General features: G+C 41.9%; 1 protein-coding gene across 1 annotated transcript in view; it reads left to right on the top strand.

Moving 5' to 3' along the window:
• Positions 1-23,776, top strand: part of OTOA (otoancorin) — a 59,564-nt gene that overhangs the window by 6,292 nt on the left and 29,496 nt on the right. Inside the window, exons 7-20 of the mRNA XM_084641810.1 lie at positions 724-855; positions 3,271-3,506; positions 3,732-3,835; positions 7,262-7,368; positions 7,885-8,024; positions 10,796-10,919; positions 11,336-11,551; positions 12,049-12,216; positions 12,565-12,705; positions 13,421-13,479; positions 14,004-14,121; positions 14,589-14,662; positions 18,812-18,947; positions 22,574-22,764. Coding sequence (XP_084497936.1) covers positions 724-855; positions 3,271-3,506; positions 3,732-3,835; positions 7,262-7,368; positions 7,885-8,024; positions 10,796-10,919; positions 11,336-11,551; positions 12,049-12,216; positions 12,565-12,705; positions 13,421-13,479; positions 14,004-14,121; positions 14,589-14,662; positions 18,812-18,947; positions 22,574-22,764 — 1,946 coding nt within the window. The remainder of the gene's footprint in view (positions 1-723; positions 856-3,270; positions 3,507-3,731; positions 3,836-7,261; positions 7,369-7,884; positions 8,025-10,795; positions 10,920-11,335; positions 11,552-12,048; positions 12,217-12,564; positions 12,706-13,420; positions 13,480-14,003; positions 14,122-14,588; positions 14,663-18,811; positions 18,948-22,573; positions 22,765-23,776) is intronic.

Here is a 23,776-nt window from a genome sequence, read left to right as displayed (position 1 = left end):
ACTGATTAGCTTCATTAACACTTCCAAGCAGTGTAGTCAGCCTTAGAGATTGCAAATACCTTCTGCTCCAGGAAGTCTAAGCATGGTAAAATGTATTTTGTTTGAAATGCGGATCGTTTTCCACCCTAAGCAAAGAAAACAACAAAAAAATTACAACTTCAAACTAGTTTTGAAATAGTCTTGTTGGAATTCAGTGTAGTATTAATTCTTACTCCAGTCCAGGGAAGAGTAAAGGTGAGATGCCAGTGCTAATCACGCTTATAATGGTTTCTCTTAATGTTATCTGTTCCCTCTGAGTTCCAAAACACATAGGACTTTGTACACTAATGGTGGGGTGTGATGTGCCTCATTGACTGAGGACCTGGCATGTACTTTCCCTCCCATCCAGTTGCATGTTTCTTTTGGTTTTGCATTATTATTATTAATAGTGCTCAGTATTCTTAATCTTCAAAATGATTTAAGGGATTAATCATCTCAGCCCACTGTAAAGTAGATAAGTATTATTATTGCCTTTTTTTTTACAAATGGAGAAACTGAGGCGTAGATGTAAAATGACTTACACACTGGCACAGAGGGAGTCATCGTCGGACCCAGGGTTAGAATTTGTGAGTTCCTATCCTTTCAGCCTGGAGCGTTTAAATAGAGAGTTTCCGGGAGTAAAAGATTAAGGGAGGGGGTGTGGGGGTGTGTATATGTATATTATTATTCCCCTCCTGTCTGCAGATGTCTATAAAAAACTACCTGGAGAACCTTTTATACCAGCCCAAACAGCTGCTGTCAGATTTTCAACAGATTAATCATCAGCAGTTTCAAACTGCAGTGAAATATCTCTTCAGGAGCAAAAAGAACCATTTTGTAAGTCACTTTGCACTCACTGTGTGAAAAGTAAGAGCTGCCTTTTGATGTTTAAATAGAAATGGAAAGAAGGCCAGACTGTGGGGGTTTTTGTGAATGTTTCACGCTGTAACACAGCAGACATGGATTAGATTCCCAGGTGTGGTGTTTGACATCCCTTGTTGATTGGGTGTGGGAATATGAGAACAGTGCACTAAACAATTGTGTAGGGGACAGAGCACTCTCTTCTACCAATATAGGACCTGATACTGTAATTTGATCCATGCAAGAGACCCTTACGCCCACACAGAGTCTTGTTGAAATCAATGGGGTTTCACATGGGCATTTGGGGTCCACCCACATGTATCATTTTGCAGGACTAGGGCCATTACATGGTGTTTATGGATAGGGAAGAGAGGGTCTTCCGTGATGGGAGGAAAGGCCTGCAACATAGGAGGACATGGACATGGGGGAGAGCAAACCAGGAGAAATGGAGGATACTCCCCTGGAGACATGTGATGAGTGCCCGAATAATACAAGAGTAATAGTAATAGAATGAAATTTAATAGTGAGAAGTGTAAGGTCATGCATTTAGGGATTAATAACAAGAATTTTAGTTATAAGCTAGGGACACATCAATTAGAAGTAACGGAGGAGGAAAAGGACCTTGGAGTATTGGTTGATCATAGGATGACTATGAGCTGCCAATGTGATATGGCCGTGAAAAAAGCTAATGCGGTCTTGGGATGCATCAGGAGAGGTATTTCCAGTAGGGATAAGGAGGTTTTAGTACCGTTCTACAAGGCACTGGTGAGACCTCACCTGGAATACTGTGTGCAGTTCTGGTCTCCCATGTTTAAGAAGGATGAATTCAAACTGGAACAAGTACAGAAAAGGGCTACTAGGATGATCCGAGGAATGGAAAACTTGTCTTATGAAAGGAGACTCAAGGAGCTTGGCTTGTTTAGCCTAACTAAAAGAAGGGTGAGGGGAGATATGATTGCTCTCTATAAATATATCAGAGGGATAAATACAGGAGAGGGAGAGGAATTATTTAAGCTCAGTACCAATGTGGACACAAGAACAAATGGATATAAACTGGCCACCAGGAAATTTAGACTAGAAATTAGATGAAGGTTTTTAAGCATCAGAGGAGTGAAGTTTTGGAATAGCCTTCCAAGGGAAGCAGTGGGGGCAAAAGATCTATCTGGCTTTAAGATTAAACTCGATAAGTTTATGGAGGAGATGGTATGATGGGATAACATGATTTTGGTAATTAAATATTCATGGTAAATAGGCCCAATGGCCTGTGATGGGATATTAGATGGGGTGGGATCCCAGTTATCCAGGAAAGAATTTTCTGTAGTATTTGGCTGATGAACCTTGCCCATATGCTCAGGGTTTAGCTGATCACCATATTTGGGGTCCGGAAGGAATTTTCCTCCAGGGCAGATTGGAAGAGGCCCTCAAGGTTTTTCGCCTTCCTCTGTAGCATGTGGCACGGGTCACTTGCTGGAGGATTCTCTGCTCCTTGAAGTCTTTAAACTATGATTTGAGGACTTCAATAGCACAGACATAGGTGTGAGTTTTTTTGCAGGAGTGGGTGGGTGAGATTCTGTGGCCTGCGTTGTGCAGGAGGTCAGACTAGATGATCATAATGGTCCCTTCTGACCTAAATATCTATGAATCTATAAGACATCAGTGTATTGTAGAGTCTGTTTTATTCAGACAGAGACAGTTGCGATTCAGATTGCATTGTCAGAGCGCACAGGTAAGTGCTTAGAACACTTTGGGAGCTATGTAAATAATACTAATCAGAGTTGCAAATGGCATTTTCTCACATGGTGTTCCCAGGCACCTCCAGGACTGATCGTGGTGCCAAATCACCATCCCTCGAACTGGTACTGAAACATCAGGCCTGAAAGTGCTGCCTCTGAACCACAGACATTTAATCTGGAAAATGGCCCTATTAGTTCTAGTCCATCCCTCTATCAATATATTTTTAAGTGTTTGTCCAGTCTTCTGAAGGACGTATGTTTGGGTAGACATTGCAAGAAATGTGGCATGTGGAAAAGATCCATTCTGGGGGGCAGGAAGGGTAAGGTGATTATCTATCTGCATACATACATACTTTATGCACCGGTTGCCACAAATCTTCACATTTTCCCTCATATCCGGGCAAATACTCCGTAATCTCCAGCCATTAGTAGCCTTTTTCTGCTTTTCACTTTGCTTGAGATATTCAAGCTGATTTTTGGCCCATAGGAGAAAAGAATAATCTCCAGTTATGCAATCAGCCACAGTATTTTATTGCTGCTCTATTTCGAAATAGTGGAATATTGTATCAATGCTTCTTTTTCTCAGGCCTCAAATTAAAATATATATTAAATTAATGATGAAAGTAAATATATTCTCTTAACTCTTGGATACCTGCAGGAATTGGGAAATATTGTTATTGATCTGGACAGGATTAGGGAGAGAATTTTCCAAAGCCCAGGAGGAAATAGGACTTTGTTCCTTGTTACATTGGAGAAATGCTTTCCAGCTTTGAGCTCTATGGAATGTGTGGATATACTAAGCCAAGTTCTGCGGGTGTCGTCAGTGAGCTATCTCCAACCTGATGTCATTAGAAGCCTCCCTAAAGATCTTCCACAAGACACTTTCAGAAACTTGTAAGCCATTTATTTCCCAATGAAAACAATCATTTCTATTGTCTTCTGATTAAATATACTTTTTTTAAAAAAGAGTTTGATATAGGGGCTCTATACTGGCATCAAGATACAATTTTCTATTTAGTTTTCATTCATTCTGATGCTATAAATGCATGTATGCTAATCTATACCATTAAAAGAAATTCCACTTATCAGTTAATTTGCATGTGCCATTTTATCATTTAGATCAGCAGTATTCAAGGACCTCTATGACAAGACAACGGCAAATGCACAAAATACTGTGTATGACTGGATGAAGCAGATTCTGCAAAAATCCTGTATCACCAATGGTATGTTGAACATTAAAAGGAGGACTTGCTTATCTCTCTAAAAACATGGCCAGGAAAGGGTTAATCTTTCCTAGTGAACTTTTTTCCTCATTATGAATAGTGCTGTGTTAAGGGTAGCCCTCTTAAATACTGTACATCTCTCCAGCATACAGTAAACATATGTCCTTTGCTAGAACTGCACTGCAGATAAAATTATAAAATATGCTTATTCTTAAAGGTGAACTCCACCCTTGTGCAGAGGGCCATACACAAGGACTGTGTGCCCCTTTGGTCCTGTTTCTAAGGCTTATATGGGATTTAAGTGGTGTATTATCCTAGTGCAGGCTCTCTGCACAGAGGTGAAGTTCACTGTGGTACCCTGTTTACACTAGGAAAATAGGTGATCTTTGAAAATGTTAGCTACCATGTTTTTAAACACAACAGGAGGCTATGAGGGTTCTACCACTGGGGCACTGGCTCATTCAGAGAAATTACAAAATTAAAAGCAAAGTAAAATAAATGTACCTCCTTCCCAATTTTATATGCCTTTCGCAGCTGTTTATCTCCTGTGGATGAGGTGCTTATTCCAGGGCCCAACAGTACAGCACACGTTCCACTAGGGGGCACCAAAGCAACAGCAACAAGACATCAGGAAGGCACTTACACTTCATTAACCACATTAGCAGCCCTTTAGTAGTAATAGTTCGGGTGACCAGATGTCCCGATTTTAAAGGGACAGTCCTGATTTTTGGGTCTTTTTCTTATATAGGCTCCTATTTCCCCCCAGCCCTGTCCCAATTTTTCACATTTGCTGTCTGGTCACCCGAGTAATAGTAGCAATTTGCTCTTCCAGGGTTTGATCCTCTTCCCATTGAAATCAATGGCAAAATGCCCAGTGACTTCAGTGGAGTAGGATCAAGCTCCTGTGCAATCTTCCATCTAAAGATATCAGAGTAATCTGTAAATATTGACAATGAATGAGCCTCAGACACCCCTGAGAAATAGGTAGGTATTAACACCAGGGGTGAAAGTACCTTAAAGGACTTACTGGTATGCAAGGCGGCTGGGCTCCTGGGGAAGGTGGGGTGGTGGCTCTGGGCCCTCGGAAGGGGCAGAGCCTCGGGCGGAAGGGGCGGGGCTGGGGCCAGACTCACCCAGCCAGCCCTTCAGTGCTGCCCAGCCTGCGCTGCTCAGGGCTCTCTCGGCTGCCATGGTAGCGGCAGTGGTGGCTGGGAGAAATTTAAAGGGCCCAAGGCTCCGGCCGCTGCCAGGAGCCCTGGGCCCTTTTAAACCGCCAGGCCCTGGGGTAACTGCCCCCCCCCCGCCCATCAGTTGGTGGCCCTGCCAGTACAGTGCTAATAGCACTGCCATGGCAGCGCTTTAACGTCAGCTGTGTACCAGCCTGTACCGGCGGCCTCTTTCTTACCGGCATACCGTACTGGCTTACTTTCACCTCTGATTAGCACCATTTTACAGATTGAGAAACAGGTATATTACTTGCCCACAGCAAGTCTGAGCCAGAGTTGTAAAGAGTCTAGATCTTCTTACTTCCATATTTGTGCGTTAAATACAAACACATCCTCCCTTAATTAACAAGTGACTATACAGCCAAGAAGTAACTGAAAGTTACAGTGCCCCACCTAAGAGTTCTAGCATTGGCAAATGGTCTTGGTTGTCATGGTCTCTTGCTTGCTCCCATGACCATTATGGATTAGGAACAGTATGAAGACAACAGGAAGCAGGGAGCTTTCACACCCATCTGCAGTATCCCCTCCTTCCACTGCAACTCAGCAATGCAAGGATCTTGAAACATACCACATATCTATGTTATGTAGTAGGCTGCCTTCCCGACATTTTTGCTAGTTTTTGTTACAGATATTTCCTCATTTGTATATTTGTTGTGCCTGTGGAAAAGCAGAGAGCTATTTCATAACAGCATGTCTTCCTGCCCAATTGTGCCAAGGTCATAGGATCAACATGAGATGACGCGTTGTTTTAATGTTTCAAAAACGTCTCTCTAGACTAGAGATTTGTTTCTAAGTAACTCAGCTAATTCTCATTTCTTTCCTATTAAAAATACCAACCTCTCAAAAGATGAAAAACTCTGGTGGCTTTTACAAAAACAGGTGCTGATGTGTTTTATATTTTCTGCCTGCTTTTTAAAGAACAAAAAAAGGTTCCAGGGACCCTAAACTCCAGTGTTGCCAAAAGCAAGTTTCCTCTTCTATTAAACGGTGCAGTCAGGATCTTAACATTGTGAAAATTCCTTCCCCCTCTCTTTCCTCTTCTCTCTCTCCCTTTCTGTCTCTTAATGTGCTTGGTCGTGGGAGATAGTATAGTTTAATGATGAAAGCAAGTGACTGGACACAAGGACTTTTGGAGTCTATTCTGAACTCTTTCACCATGTCAGCCATCATAAGGCAGTCACTTAAGAGCTGTGTTTTCAAAAATGCCCACTAATTTTGGATGCCTCAGTTTGAGAAACCTGTGGCCTGATTTTTCAGAGATGTTGAAAACTTCCTCAAGTGTATTCATTACTATTAATAGAAATCAACTAGGGTTGTGGGTGATCAGTATCTCTGCAGATCAGGCCCCAGAAGTGTCAAGCTGAGCACGCAAATATTGAGACACCCAAAATTCATAGCCACTTTTAGAAAATTTAAGCCTTAGCTACTCTGTGCCTCAGTTTTTCCAGTTGTTAAATGGGGATAATTATTTCCCAGGGCTGTGGTGATTGTTTATTTGTAAAACATTTTGAGGTCCTTGGATTATGCTATATAAATGCAAATGATTGTTCTTCTTATAATACAGTATTGTATTTCTTCAGCCTTTATCCTAATTTATGGCTGTACTAAATATTTTTTACTTTCTCTGAGGTTAATATCAGTTCAGTTAACAATGAGAGTGTTCTGTATAGTCATAGCGTATAATCAGTCGATTAAAGGAACCTTGTCAGGTTAATAATATACAGCTATAAAGTGCTTTACCTATGTTACCAAATAACACATCTGATTATGAAACTGAATTTCAGAAAAACTGCTACTTCAGACTGCTTTTTACTTTTCCATTTTGTTCAGTTTAGGCAGTACAGACAGATGAGTCATTTTCACTTTCTGATTCTCATTATTAGCACGAAGTTGCAATAGATGGGTGCACAAACCTTAGTGGAAAGTTTTAAAAGCAAACAAAGCTGATTTATTGACATTTAAAATATTAATGAATATACTTCTATTATAGTGTTTGTAAAATGTTGGTTATAACTCATCTCCTCTCCACCATTTATGGATTTAAACTATCTGACATTGTCCATTTTTAAAAGCAGGACCTAGTAGTGTTATGATTTTAGAGATCCTTTGATTATCCAGCAATGAAGATGTATAGAGTATAATGTTTGTGTAATCACAATGACATTCTTTACATTTGAATGAGTATTTTTGTATAAAACAGAGTTAAATGATTCATCCTCCTGGGTCAGTGCAGAAAATCTATGGATTTTGGGAAGATATATGGTCCATCTTCCATTAGAAGAAATTATGAAAATTAGTCTGAATGAGGTAAGTAAAAAAATGTGTTTGGATGTATCAGTTATCCAATGATGTGATGCACAGCTAGAATGATCACAAGCACAAACTTAAAAATGAAAGATTAATGTGTATTAAAATTACTTAGTTGCAAACTAAATCCGAATGTTCAGTTGATCATTTGTTAATGAACCACTCCACTGCCTCTTTTAAAATTGAAAAATGTACAACATTCATAAGTACTTAATAAGATGTGTATTCTTGTCGTTGTCTCTTTCCCACAATCTATCTGCATCAAAACTTCCATGAGCTGTACCGGGAGCTCTTCAGATGAGGCAGGATCAGGCCCATATTAGATTTCAAATTATTTAGGTGTGATACAGAACTACTGGTCTTTGCCTTCTTAAACTTTGTATTATCCAAATTGCTCTTTGTGCCATCTGTGTAATCTGAATGGAGGCAGATGATTGTTTATAGTATCCAACATGTATATTAATGTCTTTAGTTTGTATAGATTCCTGATAATATGCTTTTGTTTGTACTAATTAGATGAGACTATTCATAAGCTATGATAATGCAACAAAGCAGCTGGATACAGTGTATGACATCACACCAGAACTCGCGCAAGCTTTTCTAGAAAGAATAAACTCATCGGGATTTGATCTGAGAAACACTTCAACTATCTACAGGCAAGCAAGACTTACTTTCATTTTTAGCTGTCTTTGAAAATGCTTTTCTGGAGCAAAGTGGAGCGAAGGGAAGGGAGAGACTGGATGCCGCATGGGATTGTTAGAACATCATAGTCTTTTGCTTCTAGGTTGCTGGTTGAAAACTGCCACTGGTTAGTAATAACCAAGAGTTGTTGCCCTCTGATGAATTTTTGAAGGTGCTTCTAAAATAACCTGATGGTCTTACTCCAGCTTCCTTGTGGACAGGTGTCCATGTTATTAGTAGCACCCAAGAATCGGGGTTCCATTGTGCTAGGCATCATATAGACAAATAACATAAGATATTCCCTGCCTGAGAGAGTCTGCAACCTATATGTCAGGCATAATTTCACAGGTGGATAAAAAAGTGTGTGTGTGTGGTGGGGGGGGGTAGGTTATGAGGATGAAGTTACAATAAAACAAATGAGTTTTTACCAGAAAAGAAGACTCAGCTAGCCACCTGCCTAACCATTGCCTGATGATATCAATCTGTAGGCATTATGGCAGAATAGACTTTGAGGAGGGAATCACATGACACTAGCCACCACCACCACCACCACCACAAGTGTCATTAATTGATACCCACATTACCAGTTGCAGCAGAGAGGCCAAGGAGGAAATAGGTTAAAAGAATGCTCTAGCCTCCCCACTTTAGTGAGCCCTCAGAGGCATAGGTGCTGACTCTGTGGGTGCTCCAAAAAAATAGTGGGTGCTCAGCACCCACCGGCAGCCCTGCAGACCAGCTTCTCCCCCACGCCCCCTAGCACCTCCTGCCTGCCTTGGATTAGCGGCATACAGGAGGTGCAGGGGAGGAGTGAGGGTGGGGCGCACTTGGGGGAGGGGGTAGTGGAGAGGTGGAGCAGGGGTTGAGCACACCACAGCAACTCATAAAGACAGCCTGTGCCCTCAGTATAGCAGTGAGTCACATTTGCATGCCTTGTTGACCATCTTGTGGCTGTTTTGTTGATAAACAGAGGACCTCCATCTTCAGGGCTGTCAAACCAGCACTAAACTCACTTTAACAATAATAGCAATACGAAAGAAAACGAACCTTTCCCTTGAATACTCAGTGTGAACCACCTGCAAGAACATTTTGTTCCTTTACATTTATATTACATTTTGTCACATAAATGATCCTAGTTAGTCCCAAAACACCACTATCTGGCATTGTTTGCAGCACCCTGAGGCGTTTCCTTGGACTTTTCAAACTTATAAAGAATAGGCTTTATGGCTCCAATTCTTTTCTCCTTACACCAGTGGGGCTCTATTCACTTCAGTGGAGTTATCCTGAATTACACTGGTGGTAAGTGAGAGGAGAACCAGGCCCACCATGTATATTTCTGTGTCAAGAATGAGGAAAAGAAACCTCACAAATAGTTTTACTACCCATACAAGGTGCCAACTTCTTACAAACTGGAGGAATGTCACGCTCCAAAGTCCTTAATATATTCCATTTTTACAACACCCTTATTTTATTTTACACATTTTAACTCTATTAATAATTTAAAATGCTCTTTTAAGAAGTAGCATTATTTATTGCTGCTAATCCCAAGGGAGATTAGGAGCCTTTGGTGGCTATGCAGTAATGCATCAGATGGTAACTGTTATACAAATGCAGTTATAGATACTTTGTCGATTTTCCTGTTAATCTGATGATGATGTCCCATGACTTCTGTTGGGCCACTAAAACAGTGGGTTGTTACATTGCTAAACAATTTGCTGTTGAGGGACTATTTTCCTAACCAGTGTGGACAGCTTTTTTTCCTTCTATATTATGAAACTCTGCTATAAACTTAATCAGAAGGGTGCTGAGTGAAATAGTCTGTAGGGAAGCTTTGTAAAACAGTTAAGAAAAATATCCCTCTTTATCACAGTTACAGAAAACATACCACATCCCTGCTTGTAGTAACTGTGTTTGAACTTTATTGTGTTCTTAACATAGTTTCAGTTGCCGGGTCGACTAAGACAGAAGGATATTAGGCATGTAATCCGCAGCCATACACACAATTGTGTGCTCTGCCCATGCTAGGAAACAAAGGCACGTTTGACATAGCATGTCAAATATCCTCCGCCTTCCCCGCCTCTGAAAATGGTTGTCTTGTGAGGGTAAATAGTACAACAGAGCATTGTAAATGGCTACAGTCATTCTGTTGGGTATCAACTGGATTTTCTTACAACTGCTGTTGAACAAATCTACGTCCAGTGGGGCAGCCACATAACTCTGGCTGTGTGGTGGATAGGGAGCTATGCTAGATGTGAAACATGGTAGATTTTTATTTATTTAGATTTAAAATTATAAAATAAAACCTATCCAAGACTCTAGATGCCCAGCACATTAATTAATTATACAATACAGTGAAATCCCAGCAGCATTAAATTAATAATTCCAACAGGAACTCAGCCTATCAGACACCTACAGAGACTCCTATTCACCCCTTCATCCTTTCTAAAGTGGGGATTATACCCAAAATCCTTCCAAAGGGAGCAGATTCCAAAACTGGAGTCCTTCAACTGAGAGAATCCTGCTACAACGTATTGAGTCATTAACCTAAGTTCTGACAGCAAGTGTTTCCCAACTGATTTTAACAGAGTACAAGAGAGTGTAGGTCTCAGACCATTCAGAGCTATAAAGATTGTAATTCAAGGTGTTGGTGACAACTAGAAGTGATCAGGAAGCTAGTTAAAGACTTTGAGCACAGGAGCTGGATTCATGTATTTGCAGTTAGCTAACTCATTTCTGGTCTCCCATACAGGTTAGGCTTGTTGGTTTGTTTTTATGATAATATGGAACAAATGGATGCCATTGTGGCACAGGTTTTACTTCATCAAATGATGAAATGCAATCAACTAAGAGGCTTCCAGGCTGATGTTTATAAGGTGCGTATTTGTTCACTCTTGCATGAACTATCCCAGCTAATATGTTTCCCACCCTCCCCTAGCTAGGATAAATTTCATCTTTAGAATCCAACAAGAAAAGAGTGACAAATCACTGACCTCCAAGAAATACATAGAAAAGTACTTGAATAAGTAATGCAAAAGATAAAAGCCCACTGACGCTTTTAACAGCATTTAGTCCTCTTAGCCTGTTTCCTCACTCTTCATATTTATTTGCCATTTGTGGGTCTACTTCAGGATTTTTGTGAAGTGGCTTCTTGCTAAATGCTTGCTTCTGGTGCTGATGGTTAGTCAAACAACCCCTGATAATGTTTAGGTAACAATGGAAATTAACTGTTGGCAAGCTTCCCTGCTCTTAAATACAATTCATGCTCTGCATCTGCCTTTTCTTGGTGTAGCTCAAAGCTCAACTCCTAGACATTGCCATGCAAAACCAGACCTTGAATGATACCCTTGGGTCTCTGTCAGACGCGGTGATTGGATTGACTTCAAGTCAGCTGGACTCTTTGTCACCTGAAGCCGTGCATAATGCTATTTCAACATTAAACCAAGTCTCTGGATGGGCAAAAAGCCAAATTATGATTTTATCCAGCAAATACCTCACTTACGAAAAGGTACATTTGGGTTTTTCTGATACAACTTTATCACATTTGATAAAAACGAAGTGCAGCAACCTTTTTTTCAACTGCAACTGTTGATTTTGAAAAGTTTGGAATCCAGAGTTTTACTCTGTAATTTATTTTCAGTGCAAGATTTCTGTAATTCTGTCATTGACAGAGCTGATCAGAAAATTCTGTTTAAACAGTGTTTTAACACACAATAGGAAAATATAGTGCCTAAGATACCACTTGATATAGGAAGAATGTGCATTTTTAGTACACAATTTTACTTTCAGTTCTGAGTTGCTGCCACAATTAGCTGAACTTTAAGAAATGTTAAAACTATTACTGGAGGCTCTCCATTCCAAAGAGTAGGATGTTGAAAGATGAATTTTAGCCAAGAAACGTATATTGCACATCTAATATGAATGGTTCTGAAATTTTACTTTAAAGATTTCTGCTATATGTGGATTTGTAAACTCCCCCTTTTGTTTCCTCTGCTCTCTGGATAGGTTTTATCATTTTATAATATTAGTCAAATGGGTTCTTTGGTGACTGGAATTAGTACTCCATCATTCTACAACATGAATCCAAAGGAGCTCTTTCAAGTTATTAGAGGCACCTTATCCCAGTATGCTTCTGATTTATCACCTGCACAACAACAAGGTATCCTCACTAAGGTAATAATAAATTCTTAATCCCCCTCTCCATCTACACCAAAGCACAATGACCTTGTATGCAGAACATGATTTTTTCTAAATACTGTCAATTACATGTGGATTTTGGCTTAATTGTTGGCTGAAATAATTACCTCCTATTTGTATTCTGTTTTCCTCTCAAACGCCAAACACACTTAAAAAGTTATGTACTTTACTCTCTGTCATTCAGTACATGTTAATTTTGAGTAATGAAGTAACTCTTTACCTGCAGTCTCTTAAGGCATATTACATTGAATTGAAAGAATTTAGTCAAATCCTATGAATCTGGAAATAAGCTCTAAGTCCCATGTCTTTTTTCCTCTTTATTAGATGCTTGCATCTAGAGAGCTTTCTTCAGCAGTCACAGATATACAAGGAGCATTTTTTAAAGAAGTATGTCTTTCTGATTTATGGAAGGAAACCGGTTTTAACTCTTCAATAGTAAAAGAAAAGGAATTACGAAAGAGCCAGGTATTGAGTAGTTATCGTATTTCCATTTCAGCTGTGATTGATGCCTTTATAAATACAAAAAACAGATTTCCTCTAAAACACAGTGAAACACTTCAAAGGCAATTTTTTTAATTTTTAAAGGGGCTCCTCTCTTGATTAGGATCCCAGGCCACGTTTCCCCAATACCAAAAAAGTTGTCATTACTGTTGTTTTCCCTTCCTACTCCATTTTCAGAGGTGTGTTCTGATGCTTACTGGAGAATGGGAAGAGAGTAGAGATGGAAAAGCATATATTCAGAATGAGATTGGAGAATATGGGTAGAAGGAAAGAATCAATCCAAATATGCTTTGAGGACACTCACAACCAAAGGTCTCACTGACCTGGTCAGCATTATAAGGAATTTTTATATAAGGATAAACTGTTCTTTAATATAATAGGCACACAGCTTGTCAAGATTCTGCCACATATTTCTTCTTTCTGCACGTTGTGTAATTGCCACTTGCATTTGAAATCAATCCTGTGGTCTATACATAGAGGTATCATGATCACTGTCGTTTAACCTACATGCCATCACTTAAGTCAGTGATAATGACTATTCCTGTGAATAGGGGTTGCAGGGCTGGGGCCTCACAATCATGTTTAATGCCTTTAAAATTCATAAGAAAGATACTACAGTATTTCATTGAGCTATCATACAAATTACCCAGGATGCACTGTCATGTATTTTTAATTTCAGGCCTTGTTTCTGTATGAATTATTGTCTAAGAAAACAACAGCTCCTGCTGACCTCTTAAGGTATGGATACTAGTCTCACTGTTTCACACCCAGGTTAAATGCATTTGAAGCCTCATTTTATCATCAGGTGGCAATGAAGCAAACAGTCTTCTATAACTCTCAAAATATTTTACTTTATATAACACCTTTCATCTCATGGGACCCCAAGCCCCTTCATCTTTCTCATAAAGAGGAGCCCTTAAGCTCAAAACATATATGAAAAGACCCCCAAAGATCTTGATCAACACTTTTTAGTTTAGGCTCCGCTCTGCTTTCCGATGGCTTTAATGATTCGTTATCAGAGAAGGCCATGAAGAGGCAGGAGGTGGGGAGGGGAGATGAAATGAAGAGGACACAAAGAGGCGGGGGGGAGCGGGAGCGGGAGGTAAAATTAAGAGGAGAGCACAAGGAGGTGGGGAGGAATGAAGAGGGGTCCAGAAGAGGTTCTTTCTTGGGATTTGGTCTGTAGAGTGAAAGAGATGAAGATCCTCTGCCCTGAAGCATGCTAACAAATTCATGAGATCATGCAATGTTCTCTCTATCAGTATAGGGCAGTTGGTGAAAGGAGTAACGTGCCAGCAGATTGAGCGTATGAACACCGACTCTTTTCTAAATAATTTCAGATTCTTTGAAAAGAATCTCCAGTTGCTTTCTCCATATCAGGTAAAATTGGAATCATAATAGTGTGTGTATATTTTTCTATATACATAATCTAATACACAAACTGTAGGGTGATCAGGGCAGGGTGAATTCATAATTTTTTTTCAGGGAATTTCAAATCTTCTGTGTGAACTGTCCATTAACAGATTCAAATTTCACTATTTAATTTGCTGTTCAAGAATTAATTGCAGAATAATTTCTGCAGTTCATTCTTGATTTGGAGCTAATTCATGAATAATCTATTTAAAACTCATACAAACCCTGATATGCACCCAAGCATGGGCCTTTTCATCTCTGGCACACAGGAAGAGGAAGCTACAAACAACTTTGCAGAAATTGTGTACATGAAAAAACTCTCTGAGGATAAGCATAATCCTACATATGCTCATTTTTAAAATGTAATAAACACCATATCTGCATTCTTCCTCAGAATTCATAAGTGCCTAAGATTCTAAATATTTTGTTTTCAGGTTAACTGTTTGGCTTGGAAATTTTGGAAAACCTCCAACACATCTATCCCTCCCTTCCTCTTATCAGTGCTTCCGTAAGTTCTTCTTGTAGTATGCATGGCAGTATGTTCCATTTAATCCTCAACAGCTTTTTTTACTTAACCATTTAGTGCCAGAAAAGTGTATGACTCAAGCAAATGATAGTTTTATACGTAAGTCCTGATTCCAGCCAAATCAGTATCAACCAAAAGTTGTTACCATTTGATGTGTGTTAAGGGATTTGTGTGAAACAAGTCAATTTTAATCCCTGGTTCCATTCACTTCATGAGAACCATAACACTTGGAATTTATTGGTACATGGAGGACTGTTATAAAGACTAAATTGCCTTCTCACCCTTTTGAAGCGGTCTCTCTCCAGGCAGGACTGAGGCACATTGACAGGGTATTGTGTGGACAGCTTGCACTCTACCTGCTCTATGGATGAACAGAGGACTTAATTCTCTAGGCCTTTCAGTTCATCACCTTTCATAGTTGCTAAATTCACTTACATTTGTTTGTTTATTTTTTGTTTAAAGATACAGACATTTTGTGATGCCTAACTTACCAAGTAGAGCTGTTGGGGGGTGGCGGAGTTCAGTATGCCTCATGGAAAAATTTGAAAAACGAATTTTTTAATTTCATTTGAAATTTTCAGTGAAATGGAATTTTGTGACAAATTTAAAAAAAAAAGATTTTTTAATTTTTCAAAACATTTCTGTTTGTCCTGCTGGGAAAACTCTCTCTCTCTCTCTGGGGGGCGGGGGAAGAGCAGGGTGAAAAAATCAGTGGTTCATTTCTCCCTTCCTTCCTCCCACCCATGAAATGTGTAATGAAGAACTAAAATTTCTGATTTAAATGTAAGTCATTCCTTTTGATTGAAAGAGGGCTTTCTATCAGGGGAAAAAAACTTTTGATGGAAATGTTTGAATAAACTCTGGTACCAGGAATGTCTGACAGAGACCCCCTTATGCTGCATCTTCTTCTATTCCATCAGAAACAGCTGGTATACTCTGATGCTCTTGGCTTCAAAGGACTGCTCATTCAGAGAACAGAAACATTTGGAGAGCATGGCTGGTATAGCTTTGGGATTGGATTCAATTCTAAAAGGCTGTCTGCCACTCAGATGGAAAACCACATAACTTTGGTTTCATTTGGCAGCCCTTCTTAGACCATTGTAAAAGAGTGACATGTTCCAAAAATTCTTATCAGTAATCCACCCACTGCATCTTGACTCATTAGAGAGATGAGAAATGCTCGCCTCTATTGTACGTTTTTGAAGCTATATTTACTTTATAGTCCTCTAAAAGGTGCCAGCTGGAGGATTTATTGTTTTTGTGTTAACAGTTTACAGGAGTATTTCCGCCCCCCCATAAAATATTCTGTTCACTTAGCTGTGTTGGCCATGCCTGCATTGGTAGTGCTGTCAAGCTCTGCTACATACTTGCATTTTATTTTATAAAATAAATTAAAAACTACCTTTGAGGAGTTCACTTGCAAAGGGTGACTTTGGAATGTATTCTGACTTTATCACAATGGTCGTTATGTAGTAAAGCTTCTTAGTGAGCCCAGTTGTCTAGATAGCACAGCACATTGCCATATGGGAAATCAAAACTGGATGATGTTTGGTCCTTTGCTCCAGCATAGGGAGAGACTGGGAGCACAGCAGATTAGTGGTTCTCAAACTTGTCTCTGTGGCCTGTCAGTGGTCAGCAATTTGAGTCTCTAGCGGTGTCACGCACTACTCCTGACAGGGTGATTGTGGTAGGCTTGCATTGCTCTCCAGCAATCCCTCTGCCAACCCAGGAGTCTTTTCAGAGCCTGCACCCATTCTTTTACACTATATAATGAGTAACCAGTAAAGAGAGCTGCCAGTGTGGAAACCTTCTATAACCTTTATGTTCATGCATTTGTCTTACCCATTTCTAAATAAAATAAAAATGAGGAGGAGACAAGTCCTTTGACAACAGCAGCGCTCGTTCCTCTTGCAATACAGTATGTCTACACTGCAACACCTGCAGCTGGCCCATGCCAGCTGACTCAGGCTTGCATGGCTCTGGCCTCAAGGCTGTTTCATTGGCAGTGTAAACGTTCCAGGGCTCAGTTTGCAACCGAAGCTCTGGGACCCTCCCACCTTGCAGGTTTCTAAAGCCTGCGCTCCAACCTGAGCCTGCACATCTACACCAGGGTTACGAATGGATGCTTTGGCTGGCAAGTCAACCACAACACCTGGTGCTTGGATCCTGGCTCACACTCCAGTCAGAGATGTCATTTGGTTGGGCCTTTTTTCCTTAGACAGGGCAGGGTTGTGGTCATTTCAACTCACTGTGCTGATTTGTTGCAGTTGATTTCAAGAGCTAATGAAAAGCCAAGAAAGTGAGAGATATTATAGGAGAAAATAAGGGAGCAGAAAGTAACACAAAGGGAAGGGAAACCGAACAGGATATTTTATGCACCCCTGCAGTGCAGGTAATTAGGTATCTCCACTGATGGGCTGAGGACTGGGTTCCGGAATCTCAGATGAGAAACAAAGTTCCTAAAACAAGAACAAGGCCTGCTGGCCTTCCTTTCATGAAGAAAGTCTTCTGATCTGGTGTGCTCTTTCTGTCCTGGGATTGGGGAAGATGTGAAGTACTGAGATGGGTAGAGATGAGAGTGTGGACATAATCCCTGTCCCAGAAAGCACACAATCTAGATTTGACATGACAATAAGTGAGGGTCAAGCAGAACTGATGAAAAGAGAGGGAGAGGGAAGGACAAGGCTGACCAGGAAAAGCTCACATGGTGACTTTGATGTACACCTTGAGTTAACAGTATATTATTCCCCCCCCCCCACACACACACACACTTCATTTCTTGTAGGTAAGAAGGCATATTTGAGTTTTGGGGAGGTATTTTTGTTAAAGAAAGTTAATGTTCACAGACAGTAACTGCTTAACCTGTGTCTGACTTTGAGGAGAGGCTTCCAAAATACCTACAGGGATTAATTTACATTTTGGAATAATGACCTGCAAAAGTTCAGCTCAGGATAAGATACTGGCATATAGGAACATGCACACACCTACTTTTCGGTTGTGATCTTCCCTGTGTTACTGATGTAACCCCTCAAATGTAAGTTTTATAATGAGAGAGTGGTCCAAGCTACAATGTTCAAATTGGGATCCAAACTTCCCCAGAGTTCAAGAGCGCTCAAATCCAGGAGTTTGGTTTGGCCCATTCTAGAGAACTGGACCAACCACCAAGTACAGATGCGGTCTGAACTTCCCCAATGTTCTGGAGAGCTCCTATCCAGGGGTCTAGTTCAAATTCCTCTCTAGATATAATCAAAATATCTCAAAGAACCTACAACACCACTTCATAGAACCCCTTTACAGAGAAGGATATGAACAGTGCTGCTTGAATGTGGTAATAAGTTTATAATTGTGGGCCAAATTCAGAAGCCACATGTAAGTTAGACCAGTGGTTCTCAACCAGGGATCCGGGGCCCCCCGGGAGAGCAGGTTTTAGGGAGTCTGCAAAGCAGGGCTGGCATTAGACTTGCTGGGGCCCAGGGCTGAAAGCCGAAGCCCAGGGCTCTGAGCCCTGCCACTTGGGGATGAAGCCTGAGCAACTTAGCTTCGCGGGGACCCCCTATGGCATGAGGTCCCAGACAGTTGCCCTGCTTACTACCCTCTAGCACAAGTCCTAGCTTTTATATGCAGAAAAACAGTTGTGGCACAGGTGGGACATAGAGTTTTTATAGCATGTCGTGGGGGTGCTTCAGAAAGAAGAAGGTTGAGAACCCCTGAGTTCAACTCCCTTAAACTCAGATTGCCTCAGAGCTGCTTATGCCCACTCTGGCATTGTTTAAGGGAAGATAAGTTGACTTACATGCTGAAGAGCTGGAAGAAGGCGTAAGCATAGGTACTGGAAGTAGGGGTGCTGGGGTTGCTGCCGCACCCTCTGGCTTGAAGTGGTTTCCATTATATACAGGGTTTACAGTTTGGTTCAATGGCTCTGAGCACCCCCACTATAAAAATTGTTCCAGCTCCCTCTGTGTAAGTGGAGACTACTTTAACTTACACCTTTTTCTAGCTCCTCAGTATGTAAGTTATGCCAATTTACCCGTCTCTGAATGTGGCCCTCTCACTTCACATGCAGTACTAGGTTGAGCTGAAATCCAGCTTTACAAACTAAGTGTTGTTGTTTTTTTGTAACTCCTTCTCCAGTGCTCAGTATCTGGAATCCATTTCAGGCACTTCGTGTGTCCCTTTCCTGATAAGTCTGGGGAAGACTGAACTGGATCTTATGATTCTAGACTCGCACAAAAAGAATACAGTCCTACAGAAAGTACAGGAGTGTCTGGTAAGCGTGGTACTTTTCTTTTGGGTGGGGAAAAAGTGCAACAAAACAAAAGCCACTTCTGCAATTACCATAAATTGGGATGGTTTCTGCCTCACAAAGTAAAATAAGTGCTACTTTAACATTGCATAGGAAGTTCTGCTTTGTGGCTTTGTCAGATTTGTGTTTTCACTGTAACACAGTACTTGCAATTTCATATTGTGCTTGATGTTATAATCCATGGACTCTACAGAAATAACCATATTGAGACATGGCTGGGACACATGGTATGGCCAAACCATGTTACAGTATGGCTTGTTCCTGTCTATGGCCTTGTCTGTACTGGCATCTTTCAGGAAATCGCTCAGAGGTGCAGCTTTACCCGCGGTAGCAGTGGTGGTAGAGCTAGAGTAGACATGGCTTAGGGATGGTCCTCTAGACCTCAGAGTTAGACAATACAGTGGTATAGACACTAGCAGCTCGTCTAGGCTAGTGCTCCCATCGTTGCTAGCACTTAGGGAGCTGCATTGGTGTTAGCCATATGGTGGGAGACTTCTTGGAAATTCTCTGCATTAGATGCTAAGTGGATAGAAAATACGTGTTATAACCATGTTAGAGAACCATATCTTATCCTAGGCTTTCTACCAGGGTTTAAACATTGTTATCTATAACAAGGTCTCATTATTTCCTTGTGCTCTTCCATTGGTTTGTATCCACCTGTTTTCTCTTGTCTTATACTTAGATTGCAAGCTGTTTGGTGCAGGGACTGTCTTTTTTTCTGTGTTTGTACAGTGCCTAGCACAATGGGGTCCTGGGCCATGCCTAGGGCTTCCTAGACCCTACCATAATACAAATAATTTTGAATAGTAATAATAACATAACGTTATTTTTTTTTTCATCCACATGGGTAGGAACAGGATATATGTTATAATAAGGCTAGGCCACAACTGTTCCATAACCACATTTACACATGCTTAGCTTTGTAGTGTAGTCAGGATCTTTCTGATTCACACATGAGTAAGGACTGCAGAATTGGGTCCGTGTCTACACATGCTGAAAAAAAGAGGCATTTATATTTAAGGAGTAAGCGAAATTGCCATTTAGAAATTCCAGTCGAGCCAAGCATTAGAGCTCCACTTTAGTCTTAGGACCAAGCTAGTGCAAAATATGTGTGATGATCTGGACCATCAAGCCCCATAGCAGACTGTAGATACTGGCTTAGCAGGCTGCCAGTTCGTTCAGAACAAAGGTCAGATGGCTGCGAAGGGCCAAAAATTCCTGCAACTCCCTGATTTTGCAGAGTTATTTTCGGTACAGCTCAGGGGGATTATTGCTCATGCTTTTTTATGGGTTAAAGCTGTTTAGCTCAGCAAATAAAATTTAAAGCAAAATAAAGCCTATATTTCCTGCTTGTTCCTCTCTGTTGTAGCTAGTACTGTATTTCTTATAAGCATATCAGTATCTATTCAGCTGTGTTCTCTTCTAGACTGTATGAATTCTTATGTTCTCTGCTTCCCAATGATGTTTATTCTTCTCCGTCCAAGATGTAAACATTTCTTAAAAGCTATATTCAATCCCCCGCATGACCAAAGTGATTTCATGAGAAGCCATTGCCGCATGCATTGAGTTGGTGAGGACAGCATAGACCTGGAAAGTTTTTACACCAAGAAACACATCCTGTTTCTCTAACTTTTGCTGATCCTGAGCAGCTGTACCAGGCACAGGGCATTCCCGAGGAGAGGGAAATGGATGGTCTTTTCTCCCAGGCTGCAAAGTTGCATCAGTACTGTTCTGTGACTGCTGCTGTAAACCTTGAGGCTGTAACAGTCCTGCTGCTATTGCATCTGAGCTGGATGGGGGAAATTGGCTGGTTGATCCATATAGCAGCAGATGCTCATCCCATCACACAGTACTGCTCTGCACCATAAACCTCAATGCAATGGCATGCAGGGAAAGACCCTGCAGAGGAAGGCTCTTTGGCACCCAGGGTTTGTGCCCACCCATTCCTGCACAGACTCCAGGAAACCCTGCTACCTGGTCTCCACATGGCAGAGCTTCACCAGTTTTGCTGCATCGAAGGTGCTCAGTGGATATGGAGGAGGGGGCAGGATTTTGCTCTAATTGAGATCTGTGTGTGTTGTTTTGCTTGGTTCAGTATTTAAAGGACAACATTATACATAAAGATACAACAAAACATCTTAAACTTTGCCAGATGTCTGTTGTCATTTGTTAGTAATGGAAAAGAGTGCAAAGCAACCCTGAGAGAAGCCATAGATTAACCCAGTGGTTCTCAACCAGGGGCACGTGTATCCCTGGTGGTACACAGAGGTCTTCCAGGAGCTACATCGACTCATCTAGATCAGTGGTCACCAACTGGTCGATCGCAATCGACTGGTCGATCCTGGAGACTCTCCCACTCCATCGTGATCTCTGGCTGTTAGAAGTCCAGTGGTGCAGTCGGGCTGCCCCTAAGGCAGGCTCCCTGCCCGCCCTGGCCCCATGCCACTCCCAGAAGCAGCCAGCATGCCACCGCGGCCCCAGGGGAGGGGAGCCAGGGGTCTCCATATGCTGCTCCTGCCTGCAAGCATCACCCCTGCAGCTCCCATTGGCCGGGAACGGGGAACTGTGGCCAATGGGAGCTGTGGGGGTGGTGCCTGCAGAGAGGAGCAGCGCACAGAGCCACATGCTCCCCCAGGGGGCCGCAGGCCCCTTCTGGGAGTGGCGTGTGGCTGGGCCAGGCCAGGAAGGGAAACCTGCCTTTGCATCACTTCACTGCCAACCAGGAGCCGCCCAAGGTAAGTGCCACCCAGCGGGACCCTGCACCCCAACCCTGAGCCCTCTCCCGGAGCCAGCACCCCGTACCCCCTCCTGCCTCAGGCTCAGCCCAGAGCCCCCTCCTGCACCCAAACTCCCTCCCAGAGCTTGCACCCTGCACCCCTTCCTGCACCCCAACCCACTGCCCCTGGCTCAGCCTGGAGCCCCCTCCCACACTCCCAACCCCCTGCCCCAGCCCGATGAAAGTGAGTGAGGGTGGGGGAGAGTGAGCGACAGAGACAGGGGGATGGAGTGAGCGGGGCAGGGCTTTGGGGAAGGGGCAGGGTAGATCCTGGGTTGCACTTAAATTCATAAAGTGATCTTGTGTGTAGACCACTGATCTAGATATTTGCCTATTTTTACAACAAGCTACATAAAAAGCACTAGCAAAGTCAGTACAAACTAAAATTTCACACAATGACTTGGTTATACTGTTCTATATACTATACACTGAAATGTAAGAACAATATTATATTCAATTTGATTATTTTTTTTAATTATATGATAAAAATGAGAGAGTAAGCAAATTTTCAGTAATAGTATGCTGTGAAACTTTTGTGTTTTTATGTCTGATTTTGTAAGCAAGTAGTTTTTAAGTGAGGTGAAACTTGGGCGGAACACAAGACAAATCAGACTCCTGAAAGGCATACAGTAGTCTGGAAAAGTTGAGAGCCACTGGATTAACCCACCTGCGCATCTGCCATTGTTTTGTGAGCAAGCAGTTACTGAAACTCCCAGGCTGAACATACTGTGGTACTGTTGGGCTGTGCAGTACAATACCTGATATTAACTCTACCAGCGAGGTAAACACATCAACTGTGGCCTCTTTGTTTCAGAACGGTTCCATCAGTGATGAATACGATGTGGACATACTTGGAAATCTAATCTGCCATTTACCTCCGGCAATTATACGTGATGGAATATCCCTGCGGGCCATGGCAATAGCCCTTCACCAATTCAGATTCTGCCAACGGCTCAGCCATGAACAGAAGACTGAAATTAAATACAGATTTACTGAGTTATATGGGTAAGATATTAGACATGCAGTTTTGCTTTTGCTGGGGTTAATCCATATAAAAACTCGCCATTTGCTTTGTCCAAACCAACCTGCATTTAAAAAATCCTAACCCTATGTACTTGTCTGACCTTGCAAGGCCCTACACTCAATTGATGGCATTTCTCTGTTTGGCTGTAACATGATAACTTTTGAATGATGCATCAGTTCCAACATTTCAGAGATTGTTCTAGAAACCAATGGGCAGAACCCTACTCATTTTTGGGGGAAGTGGAAAATTGGAAGGGGGAAAATGGAAGAGAGGCCCTGCCTTCTGTTCATCAGAGCCCCAGCTTCAAGCACCTCTGGAATTGTGAGGATCACAATTGGTTGATGGCACCAGTTAATGTCTTCTTGCACAATATCCCTGCTCATCTCTGCTTATCCTCCCAATAGCGTTGAACATGTTGACACTGAATGACTTGCCTCCTGGACATAAAGAAGAGAAATAAGAAGGGTGGGAAAAGGAGGGGGGCACACAGAGCCCCAGGAATGGGAGGGGAGCACAGGGCTCCTGGCATGGATGGAATGGGGTTTCACACAGAGCCCCTGACATGGAGCGGGAGTGGGGGACAGACAGATTCCTTGGCAGGGAGAGAATGGAAGACCCTAGTATGGGAGGAAGGAGGGAATCAGAGTGCACAGAGTCAGCCTCTGGCATTGGGGGAGAAGGGGGAACCTTGGAATAGGAGGAGGAGAGAATGGGGGGGCATGCAGAGCTCCTGGTATGAGTGAGGGGTGGGGAGGCTGCAGCAAGTCCCTTATGCCAAATAGAAGGAAAAAGGGGATCAGGAGGGTAGCACACAGGAAGCTTGGGGCAGGGGAGTAGTGGGATGCAAGGGGAGCCCCAAGTGTGTGCAATCAGCACAGTTTAAAGAAGCAACAAAGTGTGAGCCCCACTAATGTTAATTCATAGCTGTCATACTAGAAGACTAATTTGAACCTAACTCATATATCAGTTATACAAAGAAAACTATCCCAAATC

This window comes from Lepidochelys olivacea, assembly GCF_965140295.1.
Source record: "Lepidochelys olivacea isolate rLepOli2 genome assembly, chromosome: 10".
NCBI classification, from domain to species: domain Eukaryota; kingdom Metazoa; phylum Chordata; order Testudines; family Cheloniidae; genus Lepidochelys; species Lepidochelys olivacea.
The sequence above is the reverse complement of the archived record's forward strand: the minus strand, read 5'-3'. Positions and strand labels throughout refer to the sequence as shown.